At 32.3% G+C, this 25,923-nt stretch overlaps 1 protein-coding gene across 2 annotated transcripts in view; it reads right to left on the bottom strand.

Moving 5' to 3' along the window:
- Positions 1-25,923, bottom strand: part of LOC139501535 (basement membrane-specific heparan sulfate proteoglycan core protein-like) — a 182,659-nt gene that overhangs the window by 34,097 nt on the left and 122,639 nt on the right. The window contains exons 59-75 of one of the 2 annotated variants that reach the window (XM_071290645.1): positions 25,436-25,450; positions 20,548-20,722; positions 20,089-20,361; positions 19,559-19,708; positions 16,931-17,071; positions 16,387-16,532; positions 15,921-16,038; positions 15,238-15,361; positions 14,405-14,559; positions 13,201-13,482; positions 11,319-11,426; positions 10,315-10,494; positions 9,633-9,896; positions 8,560-8,722; positions 7,995-8,101; positions 6,555-6,638; positions 4,083-4,262 (exon numbers count right to left, since the gene is read on the bottom strand). In XM_071290645.1, the coding sequence (XP_071146746.1) occupies positions 4,083-4,262; positions 6,555-6,638; positions 7,995-8,101; positions 8,560-8,722; positions 9,633-9,896; positions 10,315-10,494; positions 11,319-11,426; positions 13,201-13,482; positions 14,405-14,559; positions 15,238-15,361; positions 15,921-16,038; positions 16,387-16,532; positions 16,931-17,071; positions 19,559-19,708; positions 20,089-20,361; positions 20,548-20,722; positions 25,436-25,450 (2,665 nt within the window). The remainder of the gene's footprint in view (positions 1-4,082; positions 4,263-6,554; positions 6,639-7,994; positions 8,102-8,559; positions 8,723-9,632; positions 9,897-10,314; positions 10,495-11,318; positions 11,427-13,200; positions 13,483-14,404; positions 14,560-15,237; positions 15,362-15,920; positions 16,039-16,386; positions 16,533-16,930; positions 17,072-19,558; positions 19,709-20,088; positions 20,362-20,547; positions 20,723-25,435; positions 25,451-25,923) is intronic. The other variant, XM_071290646.1, reaches the window with a different exon arrangement.

Below are 25,923 nucleotides of genomic sequence, written 5' to 3' on the forward strand. Positions count from 1 at the left end.
TATTATTCTGTTGTATATACATATTATTATAGATATATCAAATTCTTAATTGATTGACATTACCAAATGAGAAGGTATATAAAAGGACAGGCTACAACAAATGTAATAGGTATATCATTCTGTTGTGTATATTATTATAAATATATCAAATTCTTAATTGATTGACATTCCCAAATGCCACTGTATATAATAGGATGGGCTACAACAGATTTAATGGGTATATTATTCCATTGTGTATATTATTAAGGTTACATTAAATCCTAAATGACTGTCACTTTACCAAATGAGATGGTATACAATAGCATGGGCTACAACACATTTCATAGGTATATTATTCAGTTGTTCATATGATTATGGTGACCTAAAAATCCAAAATCTATTGTGACACCATCAAATGAGAATGTATAAATTAGGAAAGTCTACAAGACATTTGTATATTATTTTATTGTGTATTTATGATTATGGTGAACAAAAAAATCCTAAATTGAAAGTGACATTCCCAAATGCAACTGTATATAATAGGACGGGCTACAACATATTTAATAGGTATATTATTTCATTCTGTATATCATTCTATTTACCTAAAAACCTAAATTGATTGTGACATTACCAAATGAGATTTTTAACTGAATTTGGACTTGTCATGTGTAACACAATAGGTGAACATATGGAGCAGTATCTGCTTACCCTTCTTGGGTACCTGAGATCAGCTCCATTTTTGGGTGGGTTTCTTATCCTAATGCTCAGCAATTAGCTTTCTATTTAGTGTTTTGTGGACTGTTTACAATTGCTGGTCTTTTTCTCAAATTTCTGTTTTTGGCATGGATCTAACATCTCCCCGCATAGGTTTTGTCTACCCCATTTTTTTAAATAGCACCCCATAGAAAATATCAATGGAATTCCAGTGGAATACCAGTTGATTCCACTGGAATTCCACTGGTTTACAGTGACTCATTTGAATTCCACTGGTAAATCATTTAAAACTAAAAATTCCAGTGGAATTTGATTGGTGATTCCACTGGAATGACATTTGAAAATTTTACCACTGTAATTCCACTGGAATAATGGCATTTGAAAATTTTACCACTGTAATTCCACTGGAATACATTGTTGGGTTGCATGATTTATCATTTAGATACTGATGGCCATTTTTTGGGGTAGAAAAAGTATTTATATTATATTCTAATGACTATTCTCAGTACAATTCATTTGTACCTAGTCAAAATAATTATGATGTCTTAATTGAAAGGCAATTTAATTGTTGCTTTAATGACAACTTCTGCAGCAACGTGCAAAGAAAAAAAATTAAATTGCCATTCTGTTCAAAAATGTTTTAATGCATCACCCTTATTTGTTTCTTATATATTGAAATTTATCTGAATACAGCCTCTCCCACCATACCGGCCAAATTAAGAAGACCCAGCAGATTTGCATTATATTAAATGGTTATTCCTTGAAATCGGATACCAGCCGGTATTGTTGTATTTAAATAATTATATCATTATAACTCATTCTCGAAAAATGGGCCTTGTCATCTGAAATGATTTAAAATTACTGTTTCATTTGTATAACTGTAACCTACAAATTGTTCGGTCAATAAAATTCAATCAGGTCATCTAATAGTCCGAGGCTGTAATATCTGTTCACCTGTCAATTTCGTTTCATAACTCTCCTTTTTTATTGCGTTATGACAAGGTGTAACATTTATAACTTACAGCACACGTATTTTGAGTATCAAAGGCACCGTTTCGACCTTTTAGAGTAGAACATTTTATCTAATTATTCGTGAAATATCATTAATGTATGGTGTTTTTATTTTTTTATTCCTGCAAAATAAAAAAATAAAATAAGATGAAATAGAAGTTGTAGCCGTATTTTAAGATAGATATTATATACAAAACTAAAATTTAAAAAGGAAAACGTATATTTTGATGAAAGTGAAATACATTTTCAAAACATTCTCAAACACCCATATTAAGGGGAAGTAACTCTTGTGATTTTAAATTTCTACAAACCGGCAAACCCTGCAAATCGTCTGTTTCCGTAGTCCAACGGACGACCGGTTTTGAGAAGTTCACTGAAATACCATTACAGGGACGAATCAACTTCAGGCCGATATCATATGGGACGAGATTGACACCTTGACTTAAACGCACTTGCAAATATGACGTCATATGATTACGCTGGATAACAAAAATGGAGAATCCAAACGCAGATGTTTTCAGATAAGTATTTGATTTAACATATAATGATAATGAAATACAATTTGTTGAGGCAATATAAAACATTTAGGATTTTAATCTGAGCAAAATATCAGAAAGTTTAGGCAGACAATAAATTAATGAAGAATGATAAATTGATATATTGTTGTCACATTCATAACAAACATATCGTAATCTGATATGTAAATGGTACATGGGTATATATGATAATCTGATATGTAGAAATTAAATTGTGTGAATAATATTCATCGTAAATTAACTTGGTGAAACATTAATAATAATTTAAGTCGCCAGTTTTATCTTCAAGGGTTAAAAAGGGGGGGGGGGGGGGGGGGGGGTACTAAATTTTAGTTTAACCTAAACTTCCAATGAAATTTAAGATGCATAATGCTGTTTCTATTGAATTTATTGCTTCATACAATCATTACCTCTTGAACAATTGATTCTTTGTGGATATTTTTGTACTTTTAGGGGATTAAATATGAGCTGCCAGCAATGATATGAAACAGATTTTATGCAGACTCCATTTTAATACCTTTATTCAGCAATTATAGTTGGAAGAACAGAGACAGCAAGTTTTGAATTACAGAAAGGAAGAGAAGTTTATATATCACACATAATTTTTATATTAGTTAATCAGTTTGTGGGTACGGTTTAAGCTGACCATATAGACACTGTTTTTATTCTACTTATACAAACCATGCAGGACATTTTTCTGTTCATGGATAGGATGTTAAAAATGTTATTTATTTGAATATGATCAGATCAATCATATGATGAATCACTATATTTTGTGTTTCTCAGAAGTATAGTGATAAGGCCAGCAATAGGGCGTATATGTCAGAGTAGCAATTCCACTGGAACTGTAGTTATTCCACTGGAGTTGCAGCAAAATACCACTGGAATTACATTCGCATTCCACTGGAATAATTTGGCTGGAATTCCACTGGAATACAAGTGAAATAACACTGTAATTTCCACTGGAATTCCAGTGATTATCAGTGGAATAATTTGGCTGGAATCCAGTGAAATAACACTGGAATTTTCACTGTAATTCCAGTGGAAAGCCAATGTAGTTCCAGTGGAATTCCAGCCAAATTATTCCATTGATAATTACTGGAATTCCAGTGGAAATTACAATGGAATATCAGTGGTATTCCAGTGTAATTCCACTGATTTTTTTCTCTAGGGCAGTTTAAGATATTGAAAAAGACATATCATTACTCTTCATGTACACATTCTTGGGTGAAATACATTTCAGGCAGAAAGTACATAAAAGTGTGTGTTTTCATAATGAAATGAAAATAACTTAAATGACAGATGTGTACATATTTAAACAAAACATAAGTGTTCAGTGATCTATATGCAGGACGACACTGATGTTTTGAAAAAACCTACATTTTTGTTCTTATAAGAATGATTGCAGAGAATTTTTTTTCTTACTCAGCATTAGTTTTTGATACAATCACTCTATGATCAAAAGGAATTCACTTATTTTAGTTATATATATGCATAACTTTGATTTGGAAACGTAACAGCTGAGAGTTGGATAGAGTATTTGTTTCCCTGAGAAAACATTGTCAACTGTTGCGAAGCCAAGCTGCTCTAGCACCATCTCAGCTATGTGTAATCTAATTATTCTGTTATTACTGTCTATTAAATTTCAAAATTAAAATAATAAACTATGACATCTTGTATATAACAACCATCCATATTGAGTAAAGTGCACACTTGATCAAGGGTGCCCTTAAAGAGTAATATTGAGTATTTAACATGGGATAAAACAAACTTAATCTACCTTTTATTAGCCAATCAAAATATGGTATTTTGACATGAAGTATAATAATGTTAATGGTTCACCTTTGACAAACAAATTAACTCTTTGTTGTATTGTTCCTCTCAGATTCTGAGCTGTACAAACATAAGTCCCGGCATCCTCAATTCTGACATTTGGAATAACTAGGAACACATCGTTCACGGTTGAAGTCTCAGGCAGTGGTTCTCCAATTCTTGACCATGTAACAGTCGGTATGGGTGTTCCTACAAATTATTTTCATATTACAATTAAATTTTTTTATACACACATCATTATTTTAAAGGTCAGTTTGGTCTAAAGCTAGTTCCATGATCAGATGCAGGGTTTTAAAATTTAATACAAAGGATAAACTACATCAATATAAGGGTGATATAAAATTAGGGAAAGTAAATGGGTATCTAATGCTCTAAATCTTGAAACTCTGAATTAAATAACAAAGCTGGGAAGAAATACTGTTTACTGAAGGGATGTTATAAAAATCAAATTCTAGTTTCTGTCTCTTTTTATTTCAGTTCAATTTCCTCAAATAGAGTAATTTAGCTAAGGACATGCCATAATTGCAATCAAAAACTACGCTGAAAAAAAATCAGAAAAGAATTGTAAAGGAATTTTTTTTATGCTTTTCAAAGGAAATTGTGGATAGATATTTATTGGTTGGATACCAATTTCAGAAAATTTCGTGGGTAAAGGTAAACATTATGAATTCAAAAGGTTAACAAAGCACAAATTTTCAATAGGCTTGTGTACTGCCAAGGCTTTTTGTATGCAAAGGCTCCATGTCGAAGACCATACTAATTGATCTATAATGGTTTACATTTATAAATTGCGACTTGGATGGAGAGTTTTCTCATTGGCATTCATACCACATCTTCTTATATCTATTTAGCAAAAGCACAAATCAATATCAACGATAATACAAAATGTTTCTAAATCCAAGTGAATTGGTATCCAACAAAATAAATACATCCACAGCTGGCAAAATGCCTTTTTTGCGAAGTTTTTGCAAAGAAAAAAAGTATAGAACAAAAAATGCATAGATCATGCCTTCCACAATCTTCCCATGCAAAATTTAAAATTTCATGCTAGAAAATAATTTGGAACTTTCAAAGATAAAGAAATATATGTTTTAAAAAAATCATCAGTTTCATTGAAATTAGCTCTCTGTAGTCCATATCTTATAAAAAGGTAAAGAGTAAACTGTAAAAAGACATGTGTATCAAGTAGGACCATATTGCCAACCCACCAATTCTAGAAGGGAGACTTTCTCTTTTTCTTCAAAAAAATAATTCTCCCTCTTAGGACATCCCATGTGTGAAGGGGGTCAAAATTCATTTCTTGTGACTAAAAATCCAGGAATTGTCATTCCTATCTTTATAGTTTGAGTTGTTTGATTGTATTTTTTATGTATTGCAAAACCAATGCAAATTGAATGCTTATCACAATTAGTAAATTAAAAAATATCTTATCTTATTAACATATTGTTTTAAATTATTAAATCTCTGAAAAGATACTTCAATTTTATCCTTTTGTGCTAAAATATTTAAATACTTCATATCTTCACAAGGGTTTTCACCAATTACCTCTCCTTAGTGGAACTGGTAAAAGGGAGACTACCCACTTGGTTGGTAGGAGTGAGTAAGACATTCAAGATAAAACACTCTGAAGTGCCCCAGAGAAAAAAATAGTGTTATATCTGACAAGCTTATCAAACAATACTTACTTAATTCTCCTTTAAAATAAATTTCCTTACATTAGAAAGTATACCGAATATGTAAAGATATTGAAGTTGGAACTGCTTAAAATGTGGAAAATATTACTTAGAGAACAACTAATAATGGTACTTTATTACATTATAATGTAGCTCCTTTGCTCTGTGGTAACCATTTTCATCCCTGTTATAAGCACTTTTATTTTCTTTCAACAAATGCAAAATAATGTAAACTTTTTCTCCACTTTATACAATACATGTTTTTTAAAACATAGCATTTAAAGTTGGGGTATCCAAAATACAACAAAACAAGAACAAGCAAAATAAAAACTTGTTTTTACGATGTGAAAATCACTTGCATGGTACTTTGAATGATAGTTGTTGTTTCAGTAGTCCTTGTTATATCATTACAGCATTTTATATATTGGAGTAAGAAGTCATAGTGCACAGAGAGAACCAAAACCTTCAGCAGGAAAACTGGCAATCATTGTAAATTTACACAAGAGTCAAATGATGTTAATATCTATGTTAATCAAGATAAAAGTCAAATTACATTGCCATGATTTTTTTAAGACATTCCAAAATCAAACTTAAAACCTATAGAAAGGCACAAAGCACTGGTGGGCTAAGACTGCTAATGTATGGACAAGTGAAGATAAACCACAAAATGAGAAATATTTCAGACTTTCCAAAATCAAACCTGAAAAACCAACAAGCAGACACAAAGCACTAGTGGGCTCAAACTCCTAGTGTATGTATAAGGGGAGATAATCCAAAATTTTAAGCCATTCATACATAAAATATTTACCTGTGACAACACATTCCATTTCTACTCTTTCACCAATGTTTACAGTCTGTGTATCTATCCTGATTGGACCAGTACCAGTTCCAGCTGTGTAAAGAAAATTTTCACAACATTACAAAGAATATACATAAATATTCTCATTAGCATTTTTGCAAATAGCTGAATTTTATTGGACCATTTAGTTATCTCATTAGCATACATGTATATATACAAATAGCTGAATGTGATTAGAACATTTAGATATCTCATTAGCATACATGTATATACAAATAGCTGAATGTGATTGGACCATTTAGTTATCTCATTAGCATACATGTATATACAAATAGCTGAATGTGATTGGACCATTTAGTTATCTCATTAGCATACATGTTTATACAAATAGCTGAATGTGATTGGACCATTTAGTTATCTCATTAGCATACATGTATATACAAATAGGCTAGCTGAATGTGATTGGACCATTTAGTTATCTCATTAGCATACATGTATATACAAATAGCTGAATGTGATTGGACCATTTAGTTATCTCATTAGCATACATGTATATACAAATAGGCTAGCTGAATGTGATTGGACCATTTAGTTATCTCATTAGCATACATGTATATACAAATAGCTGAATGTGATTGGACCATTTAGTTATCTCATTAGCATACATGTACCGTATATACAAATAGCTGAATGTGATTGGACCATTTAGTTATCTCATTAGCATACATTTATATACAAATAGCTGAATGTGATTGGACCATTTAGTTATCTCATTAGAATACATGTATATACATATAGCTGAATGTGATTGGACCACTTAGTTATCTCATTAGCATACATGTTTTTACACATAGCTGAATGTGATTGGACCATTATCCTCAGATGACTTAATATGAAAATCCATTGCAAAAAAATATACATAAATTATTTCATTAGCATATCCAAAAAAAGCTGAATGTGACTGGTCAGTTGAAATTGTTTCTAGTCAAAAACCATGTACATTCTATGTAGATTTTACTCTGACATATTCATGAGGGGAACACACAAGTGGAAACCTTGGATTGGAAGTGAAAGAAAAATGCACCAACATTTTAGGCAAGGTTTTTATTATAAAGAACAAAACCATTTGAAATACAATTAAACAGAAAGTATGGCTTAAAACTTTATCAGTCTTTTAAGGTGTTAACATTGTCAACAAATAGACAGAAACATTTAAGAATCCGATTAAGGGTCAGAGGAAAGAGGAGTGTTATCATACAAAATGGTAAAAAATTTCAGAGCATTGGAAAAAGAAAAACTTTTGGACAAATCAATGTCAAAAATTATATTTTTTCAAAACAAAAAGGGATTTAAACTCTCTACGTCCCCCTGTATGCGTCAAATCATTTTAATGTTCGACTTGAGTTCTTCAGATACATATATTTATATTTATTGAATAAAATCACTTACTATTACGTCCTTGTACAGTAAGGGTAACATATTCTCTGTCTACTCCTGCCTGACTGGCAGCTTGACAAATGTATCGTCCACTGTCTTCTTGTCTCACATTGAAAATTCTAATAAAAAATAATCATAATCAATAAATCTCAAAAGTACTCTTTTTAATTCTACCTTTTTTTATCAATCAAACTATATAAGTAATCAGTAATGAATCAATAAACATGTTTTTTTTTGTGGTAATTTTTAACTTTACAGTACTGGATTGATACATTGTACCTCTGCTGGTCGACTATTAACCACTGAGGGTATCATTAGCTCATTTACAGTACTGGATTGATACATTGTACCTCTTTTGGTCGAATATTAGCCACTGAGGGTATCATTAGCTCATTAGTCAGTACTTTGTTACTGACATGATTTACAACAAAAATTTCTAAAATTGTCAGTCTATAGATTTTGAAATTATAAAGATACTAAGGTTTCAACTCCCTCAGGTAAAGTTGACAGTAGATGGATTTGACTATTTTAAGGTCCTTTGATGATCTGTAACCTCTTTGAGATACGTAATACTTACTGCAGAACACCATTATTGACAGTATGATCCCGTGGAAGGACTCCATTTTCTTTCTCCCATGTTATACTAGGTGGTGGGTTTCCTGAAGCCTGACATCTCAATTCCATCAACTGACCCAAGTATGGCCTGGCTTCACGTTGTGAAAGGGTAATTGTTGGCGGCACTTGAATATAAAGAAAAAGTTTTGTCCTATAAACACACACATTTACATTTTTGAAGTATTTAAAGCAGTTGGACTGAGTAAGTTAAATTCAGAAATTGTCACGAGCATTTATGATTGCGATTTTTAAAAAATAACAAAAATAGGAAATAAATTATTGCAATTTTATGAAAAGCTGCATGTAGATATATTTCTCAAGTTCTTTGATATTTTAACCCTTTCTGGATGTATTAAATAAACAAATTTAATCAACAGGTGGCTGACAATGATCTCAGACGATAGTTAAAATTAAAAATTTGATCAACAAAAATTAAACTATCTCGATTGGATAAATCCGATAATCCACTGCTACCAATGTAAGAATCTATATATGTATCATATAATCAAATGAAAGTTTTTTTATTTACACTTATTTAAGGGAAAAAATCATATCTGAACTACTGTAAACCAACTTATTATTTCACCAGCAATTTATTTTTCGTGAGTAGTATAATAATGTTAATATAAGTCATCCTGAATATAAGTACCGGTATTCCCTTGTTTAAACACATGAAGAAAAATTAGAAAACCACAAACATTAATTTCTGTGAATTTGGATGAAAAATACCAAAAGTGAAAAAAGTATCTGCAAACATACAAGTTGATACAGTTACAGAAACTTTTTGAAAAGACTGAATTAACAGTTTTATTGCTTTTAAAATGTTGTTGCCAGAAGACTAGAAAGAATATTTAATTTTAATATGTTGATAATTTGATAGCAAGGAATTAGATTTTTTTTTACTTATTAGTCTTGTCCTAATATTCATTTTCAAATTTTAAGGGACCAGAATATTTTATCTTAACAAACTGCCAAGCCCAAAGCTCAGAATCCCTAAATCCTTCAATGAATATAATTCTATTGGATGTTTCTTACCTATTACAGATACTATAGCAAAACCATCAGAAGATCCACTGCTTCCTGTTGCTAAGCAACGGTATCTGCCTGTGTCTGCTGCAGTCACTTGTCTGATTTCTAGAAGACCATCTCTAGTCTGTGTAGCTGAAGGATTAAGGACACCATCAACCTTCAACCATTCAATGTTAAATGGTCCGGATCCCTGGGGCCGACATCTTAGCTGAACAGTACCTCCTGCCCTAGCTTCCACTCTGGCTGGAGAGATGGTCAGACTTGGTGTAACTGAAAACAAATTAGAAAGCAAATTACATTCACATTATTTGTCCAACCTGCCCTTGCTTCATTTCTGACAGGTGAAATTGTCAGACTTGCCATAACTGAAAACAAAAATGAAAAGTGGAATAACATTTTGCTGAATAGTAACCCTACCCTCACTTAACATGGCTGGAGAGCAAGTTTGTGGAAAATAGACATGGTGAAATATTAAACAATTTGAGTAGTAAACATGAATTAGCTATTTCTAATAAGATATACTCATATTATGACAAATCAATCATGAATTATTTTTTCTTGCATTGAAGTGTAACAAAATACAAGTTTTCTATAAAAATGTAAAATTTGTAAAAAAAAAAAACATGAAAAAAAGTTTCAACAGAAATTTTTTTTCCACGAAAACAGCTCTGAATTCCACAGTACTTACCTGTAACAATGATAAAAACTGATGTCTCATAATTTTTAACAGGAGATGATGCAGAACAGATGTATTCCCCACTGTATACTGATCTGAAATTAGGTATGGTTAATGTTCCTCCACGGACTGAATGATTAGGTGGCATCAATCCATCCCGTTTCCTCCAACGGACCACAGCATTTCGTATTCCTATGGAAAATTATTAGAAATTATGATCAAGGGATAAAAAAGTTGAGGTAAATATACAAAAAAATTATTTATCAAAATTTATTTTTGACTATTGTGTTGTTTTTGTGGATATTTCTAAAGACTGCAGTTATTGATTATGAGAACTTTTACTCAATTCACAATCATACAGAAGAGGAAAAATCGTATTCATTATGTAATGACCCCCACCACCTACACTAAATGAAGAAAAAAAAGAACAGGGCAAAAGGGCAGACAATTCTTAGAAATATAAATTAGAAATAAACTTCCCAATTATTGTTAAAAATTCAAATGTTAGAGTAAAACCTTATTCAAACTTAGAGAAAAAGGGGACAGAACTGCTGGAAATATAAAAACTTATGAATAGACTGTCACTGGTTTAATATATGTCTACTTATATGTTACTTCTCGTGTAACAGTTCATTAAGAAATTTTTGGAATTTATTTTTTTAAGTCGACATATTGCCATTCACTCGTAATAACAAATCGGTAACGACCATCGGTATAAAATGTGTTTATTATAGTTTTGACAAGTAAGTAAATTAACTATATGTGAAACTTCTAATTTTTATTTAGCTAATATTTTTATTATAATAATAATAATAAAATTACCTATATGGTAGCATCTTTTTAATGAACGGTCATACCATATGAAGAGTTTAGAAGTATTATAAGTAAACTGTTACAGAGTGTTAATTACCCCGACCATATGAGTATATACCCATATGGTCATGACCATACACGTATGGTCCAAATACTCATATGGTCTGGAACAGATACATATAATCTAAATAAGCAGTTTTTACCTGTAGTATCACATTCGATTGTTACAGTTTCTCCTTCTCTAACTGTACGCTGTCCTGGTCCTCTGATTGTCACACCAGTCTCTCTTGATGGCTGGCCACTTTCCTGAACTACAATAAAATACAGAATATGGTTGTACAAACCAAAAAATGATCAGATATTTATTTTCTGAATTTCTTCATATTTTGTCATTTCAGGGCCTTATTAGCCAACTATATGGTATGGGTTTTTCTCATTGTTGAAGGCCTTTATGGTGACCTATTCTGCTTTCATTCATGTAATTTGTCTCTGTTGGATTGTTTTCTCACTGGCATTCAAATGACATCTGATTTTTTTTATATTTTAACTTTGATTATTCTCTATAAAATTGTACATTTTTATCATACTATTTTCCTAAATATGATTTAAGTATCCATGTCTGTTTTCAAGCTGCTGACTGCTAAAATTCTCACATTTTTTTAAACATTATACATGTTCACCTAAAAAAGAACTTTAAGGTAAGAAAAAAAAAATCTACCATACCTATGCTCTATCAAAATCCATAATAATAGTTTGTCAAATGATCAAAACCAATATGGTTATGCCAAATTTTCTTGAAGGGATAAAAAAAAGTCTATCCCCTCAATACACGAGTAGCCACTCAGAACAGATAAATTAGAGGCTTAAATATTTAAAATTCAACTGTCCAGAGTTGAAAAATATTGTATTGAATTGTATTGGTGCTAGTATCTTATTCTCAAATGATTTTTGAATGATATGCAGACAAGCTTTCAATAATCTACTAGAAGATGATTAGTTTCTATGCTGTATCATCAGTGATGGTTGTCTTATTTCATAACGTCATACTGTTAATTCAGAAATTATTGCATGCATCTATCATTGCAATCTTTCAAGAATAGACAAAAATGTGAGGTAATTATTGCTTTTTTGGGGGATTTTGCAAAAAATCTGCATAATTGTCTATGTTTCAGTTATCTGAATGCCAGTTCTTATTATTGTGATATTCAACCCAGCTGCATTATTCACATTTATAAAAGCCTTGCAATAATTTCTGAATTTACAGTAATTTAAATTTGACCAATGAAAAACTGAGATGTGTGACCAAGAAATCCACAGTCTAAAACTAGGAGACTGATATGAGGATTTGGTCACAACTAAATGTTAAACCTAAATAACCAAGCACCATAAACTAGCAGTAATACACAGAAGATGAATTCCACGTAGTATATAATTTATTATCAAGACTGGAACTTGTCACCAACACTGTGACTTCCAAACTTATCTTTTTCACAAAATAGTACAATATATATATATGAGAATTAAACAATAAGCTAAGATCAATTATCACTTAATGTGTTGACAAATATAAACAAGTTATTATCCAGATAAAGAAAGATAAATAATTAATACAACTCTTTTAGCAATGTCTCTAATTTAAGAAAGATAAAGGATTAAGCCCTGAGGCATTATTGTCACTTTGATTATAAAATGTCCATTATCAATTAGATATATATTCTACTTATTCTCCAAGTAGAATATATAATATAATACATAATTATGATAAATTCTTTGAGTCTCAAACATTAGCATTAAAAACCTAAACACATCTGAAAGTCATTTTAACTCTGTCATAGATCAACCAAACCACACATTGATTAAATAAAAGTATTCAAAGGGTCAGGCTAAGAATTAGAGAAAAGTATTCAAAGGGTCAGGCTAAGAATTAAATAAAAGTATTCAAAGGGTCAGGCTAAGAATTAGAGAAAAGTATTCAAAGGGTCAGGCTAAGAATTAAATAAAAGTATTCAAAGGGTCAGGCTAAGAATTAAATAAAAGTATTCAAAGGGTCAGGCTAAGAATTAGAGAAAAGTATTTGTCTCTTACCTTCAAGTTGAACAGTTTCAGTGACAGACCCTGCAACATTATTAGCTGTACAATAGTAATTTCCTGAATCACTCCTAGAAACAGCATTGAGAGTAAGCGTTGCCGATCCTTGACTGAGGGCGCCCTCTACTGGTGTTGGTACATCACCTCTGTCTGGGGCTCTTTCATATTTCCACTGTACTGTTGGAATAGGATCACCTTCACCTGTACATTCTAAAGATACTCTCTGGCCGATTACAGCAAAGACTTTCTTACTAGGAGAGATTACAATTCTAGGTGGACCTAAAATTAAAAAAATAAATATTCCACTAAGATTGGTATTCAGAAAGGGTTATTCAGGAGAAAATATAAAAGCTTTCAGTACAAAACTTTTTTATACCTCACAAAATACTATAAATTTTTATTTTTATTTACAGAATAATATTTGCTACCTTTCCTAATTCCTATTACCATTTCAGGATCTGTTTACCTTCCAGAGCACCTGATATCACCCTCTAGCTGACTTTGGTTTATGATGCTTGTGTTGTTCAATCTTGTGTGTTGAGTACTATTGTTTGTCTTTCGTAACATTGCTTTTCATTCTTTAATATGGCATTGTCAATCAAAAGTGTCCAAACTTAACTTCAATATATTCTTACATTTGCGAATTTTCAAATTTATCCAGTATCATTTTAGATGAAAAAACATCAGTTGCAAGAAAACATCTTAGTTCAGCTCTAATTGTTCCACATTGAGAAAGTTTCCAATATTGCTGCCTATGTGATCTTTAAACAAAACAAAAACCATCAGTTGCCAGAAAACGCCATAGGAATAGTTCAACTCAATTTATTCCACATTGAAAATGATTCCAGTACCATTTCTGAGGTGATTTTAAACTGAAAATCCAATTCTATTTTAAGATGTACACACCAGCCCTTGTGAATTTTGCTTTTTCCATCTGCCTACAGTGCACAGCCTAAATATGCCCACTCTAGCTATATAATCTTATTTGTAAAAAATATTAATTAAAAATGCTTTTCTGCTTTTTTCAATTGATTGCACTTGCAAGTCTTTTGATTAAACAAAAGAAATTGCATGCTAACTGCTATTGGTGGGCAGAGTGGACAAGCTAGAAATTTTGCCCTCTCAGTGCCTTCTCCAACTGTGGTTGGGTGGACAAAGTAAATTCCACCTGAGCTGTAATGTAGTTCATCTTACACCTTACCCTGAATGATAAGTGTGGCTGTAGCTGTCACAGATCCCATTTCATTTGTGGCCGTACAAATGTAGCCGCCTGCTTCCTCCCCTGTCACACCCTTAAACATGATGACTCCATTCTCCATTGTATCTATGGTGGACAACATTGGTTCTCCTCCAGCTCTGGAGAAAAAATATTAAAATTACTTTTTTTAAGTCCAAGAACTATAACTCTGCAAAAAATCATCATGCTGGAAAAAAATTAGAAATTGATCTGTAACGTGTCATAGTAAAACTGTATACCAATTATCAAATCTATATCTATAAACTTAAAGCAAAAAAGTGCTGAAATTTAAAAAAAAAAAGGACTTTTGTCTAGTCTAATTGTGGTGTGCAAAACCTCAGGTGCAGAGCAGGCATTCAATTTGCAACTAGTTCATGCATGCAATGACTTTTTTGTTTTTCTAGCTTATAAGCATAAAATTCCAAAACTCAAAGTTATAATAATATTAGTAACCTCTTCACATTCTATATGTGCCTAGCCCAAGTCAGGATCCTGAAGTTCAGTGATTGTCATTGGTTCATTTCTGTTGTTTACAAAATGTTTTGTTATAAATTAGGCCTTTGGTTTAGACATTTGCTTGATAGTTGTCCTATTGGCAATCATACTTTAGCTCAGTCACTTAAATTGCTGCCTTGTAACACAGAGATTAGAGTTCCCAAGGATACAGGTGATTTTGCAACAGAATCATGCTCTCTGGTATATACACATCATTCATAATTACACACAGTTTAACCTCTTTGAGGGAATTATAAATTTGAATATTTTTTAAAATAAAATTGAGAATTATTAAAGCTTACCTTGACCATGTTACAGTGGGAGGAGGATCTCCACCCATTACACGACACTGGAACAATGCACTTTCTCCAGTCTTTATTGTCTGAGATATTGCTGGATAGATGTCCAACTTAGGCTTAGCTCTTCCTGAAACAAGATAAAATATTTGTATTAGATATCAATCAATTATTATAAAAACATCAAATCTTCATACATAAATTCTGTTCATCATTTTTAGTTTGGATATTTATAACATACAGCACAATATTTAAAAGCTGAAGCTAACTGAAATAAAAAGAATATTCATGAGCCATGTTTCTATTTATTTCAACAATTTTCATCATAATATGAGTATTTGTTTTGGTTGAAAATCCTGGCAAACTTATGATTTCATTTTGTTTTTTTCTTTATTTCTGAGATTTTCAAAACCCCATACTGTGAATTCATTTATTTTCAAGGGTATCAATTTTTGTGAATTAATTAAAACTTTGCATTTTTGTGGATATTTGACTTCATGATTTTGACTATCTCTGTTCTCAAAGCCTATAGAAAAATTGCATTTCGTTGAATATTTGAATTCATTATTTACCTGTACCCACGAAACCACCACAAATTGGTATCTAACGAATAATATTGAATCCACAGTATCATATTATTTACTCACTTCCAAAGTTCCAACTATTTTAACTAGTACAACTGTACTCACTTTCAACTTCTACAATGGCCCAGCCTTGTCCTAACCCTGCAGTATTCTCAGCACGGCAGATGTATACACCACGGTCCTCTACTTGGGCGTTAGTGATTCTCAACATTTCTCCTACGACCTAGAAAAACAGACATAATATTATGATAATTCAAAGCATTAAATTGAAATGTCACTTGACTTAATCAATTTGTTATGATGACATTAAATAGATTTTGTAGTGTGATGCCTATTAGTGCAGTGAAAATTTTGTGAATCCAATGGCTAAACTAGTTTTTATCGCTTGTTAAAAAAATGTTGAACAATAGTTCAGGCTAAAATAATTTCAAATATCTAATGCTGGCTTTTTTCTAAATATAGGCAAGGTAAAATATTCCTTGAAATAATCATTCCCTTTTCAAAGTGGAAATTTTAAATGTCAAAATGACCCAAATTTTTTCAATTTTCTTTTCTTGAAAACTCAGTTTACCTGATGTCTGGATGTCAATTCTCCTCTAGATTTAGACCATGTGATCTTAGGTTGTGGGGTGCCAGTTACACTACATCTTATGGTACCAGTAGTTCCCTGGGCAATAGTTGTTCTATCTGGTGTCACTGTAGCAGTTGGTACTGTGGCTATACAAAATAGTAAAATGCACTTGAACTTTAAACTCAAAGAACATGGATATCAGAGAGATCTGTTTTATGCCAGAAGTCATCATTATTGCATAATGCATTCTTACGAGTTAAGATTGAATAACAAATTGCTATTTGTCTCTGATGATTGTAACAGACAAACAAATGAAAAGACACACAGACCGAACACATAATGACCCTAGGTCGGGCATAACAAACATGTTTCTTTGTTGTTGTTTGTTTGGTACCCAAGATGGTCAAGCAGGTATATTTTATATGTATGCAAACAACATGCTTTTTTGTTTTGTTTTATTGTTATACAATATCAAATTTACAAAAGGTACAAAAATGCAATTCAGTAGATGTTCATGGTGGTATATCTATTCAATTGTACTTACTTTCTATTTCAGGTCGTACAGTCAGAGTAGTTGTGCCTGTTCCCCTGTCTCCATTTGGTGTTATACCTGTACAAACATAGGAACCAGCAAAAGATGGCTGAATGTTGTTCAAGGTCAAAACACCATTCTCTTGTGCAGAGCCTGCAAATGAAAAAGATAAAAAATAAAAACAAAAACAAAAATAAAAAATATAAATATACATTTTTTTATAAATGGATGCAGTACACAAATAGTTTACAGTTAACCTATAGCTTAGCATAGAATACCTAATGTTAACTAAAGGCTCTAAAGAGCCTGTGTCGCTCACCTTGGTCTTGTGCATATTAAACAATGGACACGGATAAATTCATGACATAATTGTGTTTTGGTGATAGTGATCGATGTGTTTGTAGATCTTACTTTACTGAACATTCTTGTTGCTACAATTATCTCTATCTATAATGAACTTGGCCCAGTAATTACAGTGGAAAATATTTTCTAAAAATTAACAAAAATTTATGAAAAATGTTAAAAATTAACTATAAAGGGCAATAACTCCTTAAGGGGTCAATTGACTATTTTGGTCATGTAAACTTATTTGTAGATCTTATTTTGCTGAACGTTATTGCTGTATACAGTTTATCTCTATCTATAATAATATTCAAGATAATAACAAAAAACGGCAAAATTTCCTTAAAATTACCAATTCAGGACAGTAACCTAACAACGGGTTATCTGATCCATGTGAAAACATCAGGGCAGATAGATCTTCACCTGATAAACAATTAAACCCTGTCAGATTTTCTCTTAATGCTTCGGTTTAGAGTTATAAGCCAAAAACTGCATTTTACCCCTATGTTCTATTATAAGCCGTGGCAGCCATTTTGGTTGATTGGCTACGTCACGCCACACATTTTTTAAACAAGTTACCCCAATGATGACTGTGGCCAAGTTTAGTTTAATTTGGTCCAGTAGTTTCAGAGAAGAAGATTTTTGTAAAAGATTACTAAGATTTACGAAAAAATGGTTAAAAATTGACTATAAAGGGCAATAACTCCTTCAGGGGCCAACTGACCATTTTGGTCATGCTGACTTATTTGTAAATCTTACTTTGCTGAACATTATTGCTGTTTACAGTTTATCTCTATCTATAATAATATTCAAGATAATAACCAAAAACAGCAAAATTTCCTTAAAATTACCAATTCAGGGGCAGCAACCTAACAACAGGTTGTCTGATTCATCTGAAATTTCAGGACAGATAGATCTTGACCTGATAAACACTTTTACCGCTGTCAGATTTGCTCTAAATGCTTTGGTTTTTGAGTTATAAGCCAAAAACTGCATTTTACCCCTATGTTCTATTTTTAGCCATGGCGGCCATCTTGGTTGGTTGGCCGGGTCACGCCACACATTTTTTAAACTACATATCCCAAAGATGATTGTGGCCAAGTTTGGATTAATTTTGCCCAGTAGTTTCAGAGGAGAAGATTTTTGTAAAAGATTACTAAGATTTAGGAAAAATGGTTAAAAATTGACTATAAAGGTCAATAACTCCTAAAGGGGTCACCTGACCATTTTGGTCATGTTGACTTATTTGTAAATCTTACTTTGCTGAACATTATTGCTGTTTACAGTTTATCTCTATCTATAATAATATTCAAGATAATAGCCAAAAACAGCAAAAATTACCTAAAATAACCAATTCAGGGGCAGCAACCCAATAACAGGTTGTCGGATTCATCTGAAAATTTGAGGGCAGATAGATCTTGACCTGATAAACAATTTTACCCCATGTCAGATTTGCTCTAAATGCTTTGGTTTTTGAGTTATAAGCCAAAAACTGCATTTTACCCCTATGTTCTATTTTTAGCCATGGCGGCCATCTTGGTTGGTTGGCCGGGTCACGCCACACATTTTTTTAAACTAGATACCCCAATGATGATTGTGGCCAAGTTTGGATTAATTTGGCCCAGTAGTTTCAGAGGAGAAGATTTTTGTAAAAGTTAACGACGACGGACACCGGACGCCAAGTGATGGGAAAAGCTCACTTGACCCTTCGGGCCAGGTGAGCTAATAATTATGACATGTTGGAAGGCTATTCTAAATTTTACCTGTGAGGGATTAAAATAGTGGGAAGAGGGTTTCCAATATTTTAATTTTTTTTTCTCCCTCAGATTCCTTTGTCGCTATTTAAATTTTTTTTTATTTAGGGTGTGTTGATTCTTATTTTTATACTATTGTTTTGAATGAGTATATGTATTAAGTGTCATTCTAACTTCCTTACATACCTATTTTGAGTTGTGCAGTTTATTTACTGTAGAGGATTTCAATGTTCGGTCAAAATCTCTCATGGATGAAAAGTTGGCAGGTCTAGTTTGAATATGGCTTACTAAACAAGGTATAGCGCAGGCTTACTGTGATGGTCTGAATGCAGTTTATAGAATTGACAATAATGAACCATACGTATATCTACAGGAAAATGGCCCCCAAAAAATACAGAATAGAAAAAAAAATAATTGATCATAACAGAGTGCTAAAAATTAAAGAACAGAGAATAATGAGCAAAAAAATAAAAGAATAGAGAAAAATGACCTATTTCTTTTCTAATAACTATAGAAATAAAGGACCCCCATTATTATGACTCACCTGATGGAAGACCTCCATTCCTTGACCAGATCAACGTAGGTCTGACTGAATTATCGTCAATATAACATATAAGTTGTTCTGTACTTCCTATTGTTGCTATGATGGCTACTTGTCTTACAATGACTGTTATGTCAGTCGGTGGTCGTGGATCTGAAAGGTGAAATCATATGTATAGTGTCTGCTGCATGAAAACAATATCAGATGTTTCTATGTATAAATGATAAATTTTCATACAGATTTTCTCCATGTAATAGAATACAAAAAACAGAAAATACTATTGTCTACATTACCAGTGTACAAACACAAAGGTTTGCTTCGAGCCAGTAGGTCAAAGGTTTCAATCTTTAAAAACTGTCACAGTTAATTTTTTTTTAGATTTTAAAGTGTCTAAACAAAGTCATATCCATTTTGATGGAAGAGCCTAAAACAAAGTCACATTAAGTTTGATGGAATAGTCCAAAACAAAGTCAAATCCAATATAATGGAATACCCTGAAACAAATTAAAGTTCATGCAAATCATAGTACTTACTAGATTTAACATAAAGAATGGTTCTAACTTCTGTGGTTCCTGCTACATTTGATGCCTTGCAGAAGTACTGGGCCTCGTCACTTCTTAGAGCAGCTGGTATCCTCAACACACCACCAGATATAACAGCACTGGGGTTCATAGTACCAGTTCCTCTTCGCCATTCTACTGTTGGTGCGGGTCGACCAGTTGTTACACATCTGAACTCTGCTGTCTCAAATTCGTTCACAGTTTGGAATGTTGGCTCAATTCTAACAGTAGGCTGTACTTGTTGTGCTGTAAGATATAGTTTAAAGCATCAATTATTAATACTTAAGTATTTGACATTGGTTTCATATTCAGTAAAAAAAAGTGTTGCAAATGATACCTAGTTTACTGGCAAGAAAATAATTTGGTAAATCAAAATACTAAAAACGTACCACCAAAACCATAAAAAAATGTTTTTTTTTTTTTTATATTTACCGCTGACAACAAGAGTAGCCCTATCTGTATCCATATTGAACATGTCAGAACCAGTACACTCATAAGTACCACCATCTTCTGGTCGGACATTTGGAATGACCAGCACACCATTCTGATCAATAGCTTTGTTTGGCATCAAACCACCAACTTTTGACCATGACAGGATGTAGTTGCTCTGTTCAAAAAGATATAAAATCTTGTTCAAACATAATTTAATTGTCACAGCTTTAGGTGACTCTAATAGGGCACACCCCTTTAGGATCAAAAGATCACATTTAAAAATTGCCTCAATTCACTGAGTCTAATATTCTATACACAGAACTAACAATATTATTAATAAAGCAACATTTACAAGTGGACAATTTCACATATAATGATAACAGCTAGACGCAGAATTTACATATTAGAATGATACATAAAATGAAATGTTATTTTAATAACAAGTTACTTTTCATATATACTAATTGCTTCATTAGTAAACTTTGATGACCTGCCAACTGGATGTTGGTTGAAATAGCAAAGTTCATATCTAATTATTCTTTTTTACATCAGAAATAAATAAATATTCAGCTGCTCAATAGCAAAATATCCAACCCAAATGAATCTCTAGTTATACATCTGCATTAACATAAAATGACTTCTTTTCTTTGCTTATAGTGTCTCAGCAAAAAAGAATTATGAAATTTCAGATTTTTTTTACATTTATTTCCTAAATAATGTTTGCAAAATGGGATAGAATGTTACAATCATTTTAAAATAAATAATCTTATATAATTTTTTTTTTAAACAATTCACCAAAAAGAACTCTAAAAATGCTACAAACCATTGCACCAATGAATTAAGTAGAAACTTTAAAAAAATATTAGTATAGGGTCATGATAATAATTCTAGATTATAATGAAGGTCAGTAAACATGAAATTAGGAAATTCATACACTAACAATTGTCAAGGTTTCGAAAATATTTTTTACATCCAACTTTGAGCATTCAGTTGTTGTGTTGGAGGTTTAACACCTCAACCATATTAGTTGTTTTAAGATTTTCATTTAACATGGAAAATAACTGTTTCTATACTAGTGAAAATTTACAAAACATTACTATTTTGCCTACAATTTGTCAAATTTGAAAGAATTTCCTAATTTCATTGATACTAAAGCAAAATGAAAACGTTATGTAATTTGCATAATATCTATTTTTGAAAGATGACCTCTTTAACCAATTAGCTATAATGCATGTATGATTATCAATTACATTTTTTTACCAGTTTACTTTGAATTGACTTTATTAATCTAGGAATAATACTATCATGGCCTAAGAATGTCCCTGGACTGTTAAAATCATGCTTAAATTCAATAAACATTATTGTTGCTGTATCCCTTTTACCTAGCTAGGCAAGAAATAACAATAAACACTTTCACCAATTTATACCATAGTCCAGAATTATGAAAACATGCTCAATCACCATTCATTCAAAAACTTGTTTTTGTAAACATCTTTATATCTGATGAGTGATTGTTTCTTGGTGTTTAACCTCACTTTCAGCACTATCAGCTATATTATGGTGGTAAGTTTTTATTAGTGAAGGATAAGCCAGAGTGTCTTGACAACCACCAATCACTGGCATAAATGTTGTCAATCAAGATTGGAGTCAATCCCACCCGTCATGTGTGGGGTCTAACTCACAACTTCAGTGATGACAGGCTTGTGATATAGTAGATGAACTACTTCTACCACTCAGCTTCCAAGGACATCTTCTTTTAATTTATGCAATGAGCTATCAACAAAAGATTAAAATATGGAATACCCCAAACATTGTCTAGGAACAAATAATCATGTGTGTGGGGCTTAGAAAAAAACAGGATTAATGGGCATTTCTATCCTGTTTCTTGCCTCATTCCCTTTTAACTGTGTACCAGTTCTTCATTTAAGCCAGTAAGTATATATATATATATATACAACTCGTCTAAACATCAACCCAACAATGTTAGATCTGTAAAAGAGGGACGAAAGTCAAACTCATAAATCTAAAACAAACTGACAACGCCATGGCTAAAAATGAAAAAGACAAACAGAAAAACAATAGTACACATGACACAACATAGAAAACTAAGAATAAACAACACGAACCCCACCAAAAACTAGGGGTGATCTCAGGTGCTCCGGAAGGGTAAGCAGATCCTGCTCCACATGTGGCACCCGTCGTGTTGCTTATGTGATTACAAATCCGGTAAATAGTCTAATTCGGTAGGTCACATTCATGAAAGGGAAGGGGGTTGTAGTTACGACGTAAGGAACATATCCGATATCATTTGTGAAACGGTTATTCCATAACGGTCAACCAACTCGTGATGGCGTCCGTAAAATTTACGAAGGGATGATTTCAACTTCACCATTTGGAACTCTTGGTTTAATAGCTTCCTTGTGAGCAGTAACCCTCTATCAAGAAAATCATGATAGGAAATGCAAGCACGGGAATATCGTATCAATTGGGAGATATATACCCCGTATGCAGGTGCTGCTGGAATGTTGCTACTTAGAAATGGAAAGTTCACAATTGGAAAGCTGAAATCATCTCTTTTGTCGTAAAGTTTTGTTTTCAACCAACCCTCATTGTCAATTTCTAGATGTAAGTCAAGATATGAAGCCGACTTAACTGTATCTGTAGTATCCTTTATCTCCAATTCGATGGGATAGATGCGTTCCACATAGTCACCAAATTTTGAATTGTTTAGTGAAAGAACGTCATCTATATAGCGGAAAGTAGAGTTAAAGGATATTGCTAACTTCTTATCTTTCTTTCTAAGAAGTTCCTGCATGAAGTCAGCCTCATAATAATAAAGAAACAAGTCGGCAAGTAGAGGGGCACAGTTTGTTCCCATTGGGATGCCGACAGTCTGTTGAAAAACACGTCCTCCGAACGTTACAAATATGTTGTCAATCAAGAAATCAAGCATCTTGATAATATCGGTTTCAGAGAATTTTTTGTTTGAATCAGAGTGATTCTTTACAAAGTATGATTTATCCCTCCCTAAGACAAGATACTTGTATCTACGTTGGCCATTCTTTTTTATGAAGCAAAGTAATATCAACTCTTTCAATTTGTCTTTTAGTTTGGAATGTGGAATACTTGTGTAAAGAGTAGAAAAGTCAAATGTTTTAATACTGTTACAAGATGAAAGAGAGTTAGATTGTATGTACTCTAAAAGATCTTTGGAATTTTTAAGTATCCACATCTGATTCACGCCACCTCTAGAATAGGCAGTTTCACAATAACTTTGAAGCCCGTCTTTGATTGCTGATAAAATAGATGTTAATAATTTAGAAAGAGGTTTTGTGGAGCACTTGGAAGACCCAGCAATATACCTTTGTTTGTAAGGACACTTGTGTAGTTTAGGTATCCAATACAGTGATGGAAGATCCAGTTCTTCATCTTTGGTTGAAATACCAAAGGAACAAAGAACAGACCTATGATTATCCAGGATTTCCTCTTTGGTAAGTGTCGTGAGGGTATATGTTGAGTTTCCAAGTGAATTGTCTATACCTAATTCGTTTATCAAGCAATTAATGTAGTGACTTTTACAGACAAAAACGATGTTATTTGGGGCTTTGTCTGCGGGGACAACAACATATTTATCATGGAGGTCGGATAAGTGTTTAGCAACATTTGAGTCTTTAAAGATTGACATAGCAATCACTGTCAATCAAGATTGGAGTCAATCCCACCCGTCATGTGTGGGGTCTAAAGATTGACGTAGCAATCACTGTCAATCAAGATTGGAGTCAATTCAATTTCGCAAATTTTTGGTTCTTCCCTCGCTGGGATTGGAACCCATGCTACTGTGATATCGTGACACCAAATCGCCTGCACTGCAGCCGTATATATATACGCCCACCATTTGGGCTCCTGTAGCTCAGTTGGTGGAGCAGGGTCAGTCACATGTTCAAATCTGCCTGTCATATGATATTTTGGAAGGGAAATCATGTTTAAAGGTAACATTTGGCAACAAACTGAAAAACCTGGGTTAGTGGTTAAAAGAGATTTAAAGATTAAGAGAATATTGATAGGATTTGAAAATCATGCTCTATTGTAACAACTAAAAATACAATGTACTCAAATTAAAAAGTTTGGTGTGACTTTGGACATGAACTGGTTGTTGTAGGCTGGCTACTCAACTCATATGTGTCTCTAAGCTTTATACACAAAGTTCTATGGCAATATTATACTTGTGTAACCAAGACGGCTTTATTGGGGGTTGGTGACAGTATATCACAACTGTTTATATAGTCAATATCATTTGACTAACCATATGTGGATACCATGGTTGCAGTAAGTCATTAAATTTTCTACCATATTCCAAGATTATTTTTTTACCTCAATTGAAGAATTAAAAAAATGAGGCTAGCTGCTTCAAAAAGTTGGGAAAAAAAATTAATAAATTCAAAGATATGCATGCAAAAAGCTAATTTTATTCATTCTGTGCAACAGGCTTTGAGAATTAAAAAGATTTTTTTATCAAAAGATGATTTAGATACTGTAAATTCAGAAATTCTTGCACTGCTTTCATTATTGCAAATGGGATAATTTTGCAAATTTTAAGCTCTTTTCTCTTGATTAGTTGAATGCAGCAATTCCTGAAATATTTAAACATTGTAATCAAATCCCACAATTGCATTAATAAATGCATGCAAAAATTTCTGAATTTACAGTAAGATTTCTATAGAAAATTCTAATTTAGACCAGAAAGAGGGAGAGGGGGGAAATTGCACAACAATAATTATGGACTAAGTTGTTTACCCCAATCTGCAAATTTCAAAAGAAAAAACAAACAAATTACAAAGCTGCAATTTTCAATAATGGTTTGTTAGTACATTTTTTCTCCAATGTTTACCTGCAGACGGCGACCCTATACAATACAAATGCATAGATTACATGTACCTCTACCCATGTATATAAATTACCTGTATACGACCAGTACGCCATATCTAAATCATAATTTGACATAGCATCACATATATAAAAGTAGAACATAAATAATCCAAACTTAGAATGTGACACTGCTTACAAAATCTCCCTTAATATAAAGTGGAATATTTTCCAGTTGCAGACATTATCCACTGGTAACAAAAGTATTTATCAATAATCTAAATGACAATAAGTGGTACCATAACAAAATTGTGAAAATTCATTTTTTGTTAAATACTATCATGTAAAACGAATTCTTTGACATTTCCTATTAAAGTTAATATTAAAAAGAATACATATGATGTCCTACTAAACATATATACCCAATTAGTTATTCAAAGTAAAGAAACAGTAAGTGTCCAACAGATTCAAAAATCACTTATACACTTTACATATTTGTATTGTCAGATTGCT

This window comes from Mytilus edulis, chromosome 13 (genome assembly GCF_963676685.1).
Source record: "Mytilus edulis chromosome 13, xbMytEdul2.2, whole genome shotgun sequence".
In the NCBI taxonomy this organism is placed as follows: Eukaryota; Metazoa; Mollusca; class Bivalvia; order Mytilida; family Mytilidae; genus Mytilus; species Mytilus edulis.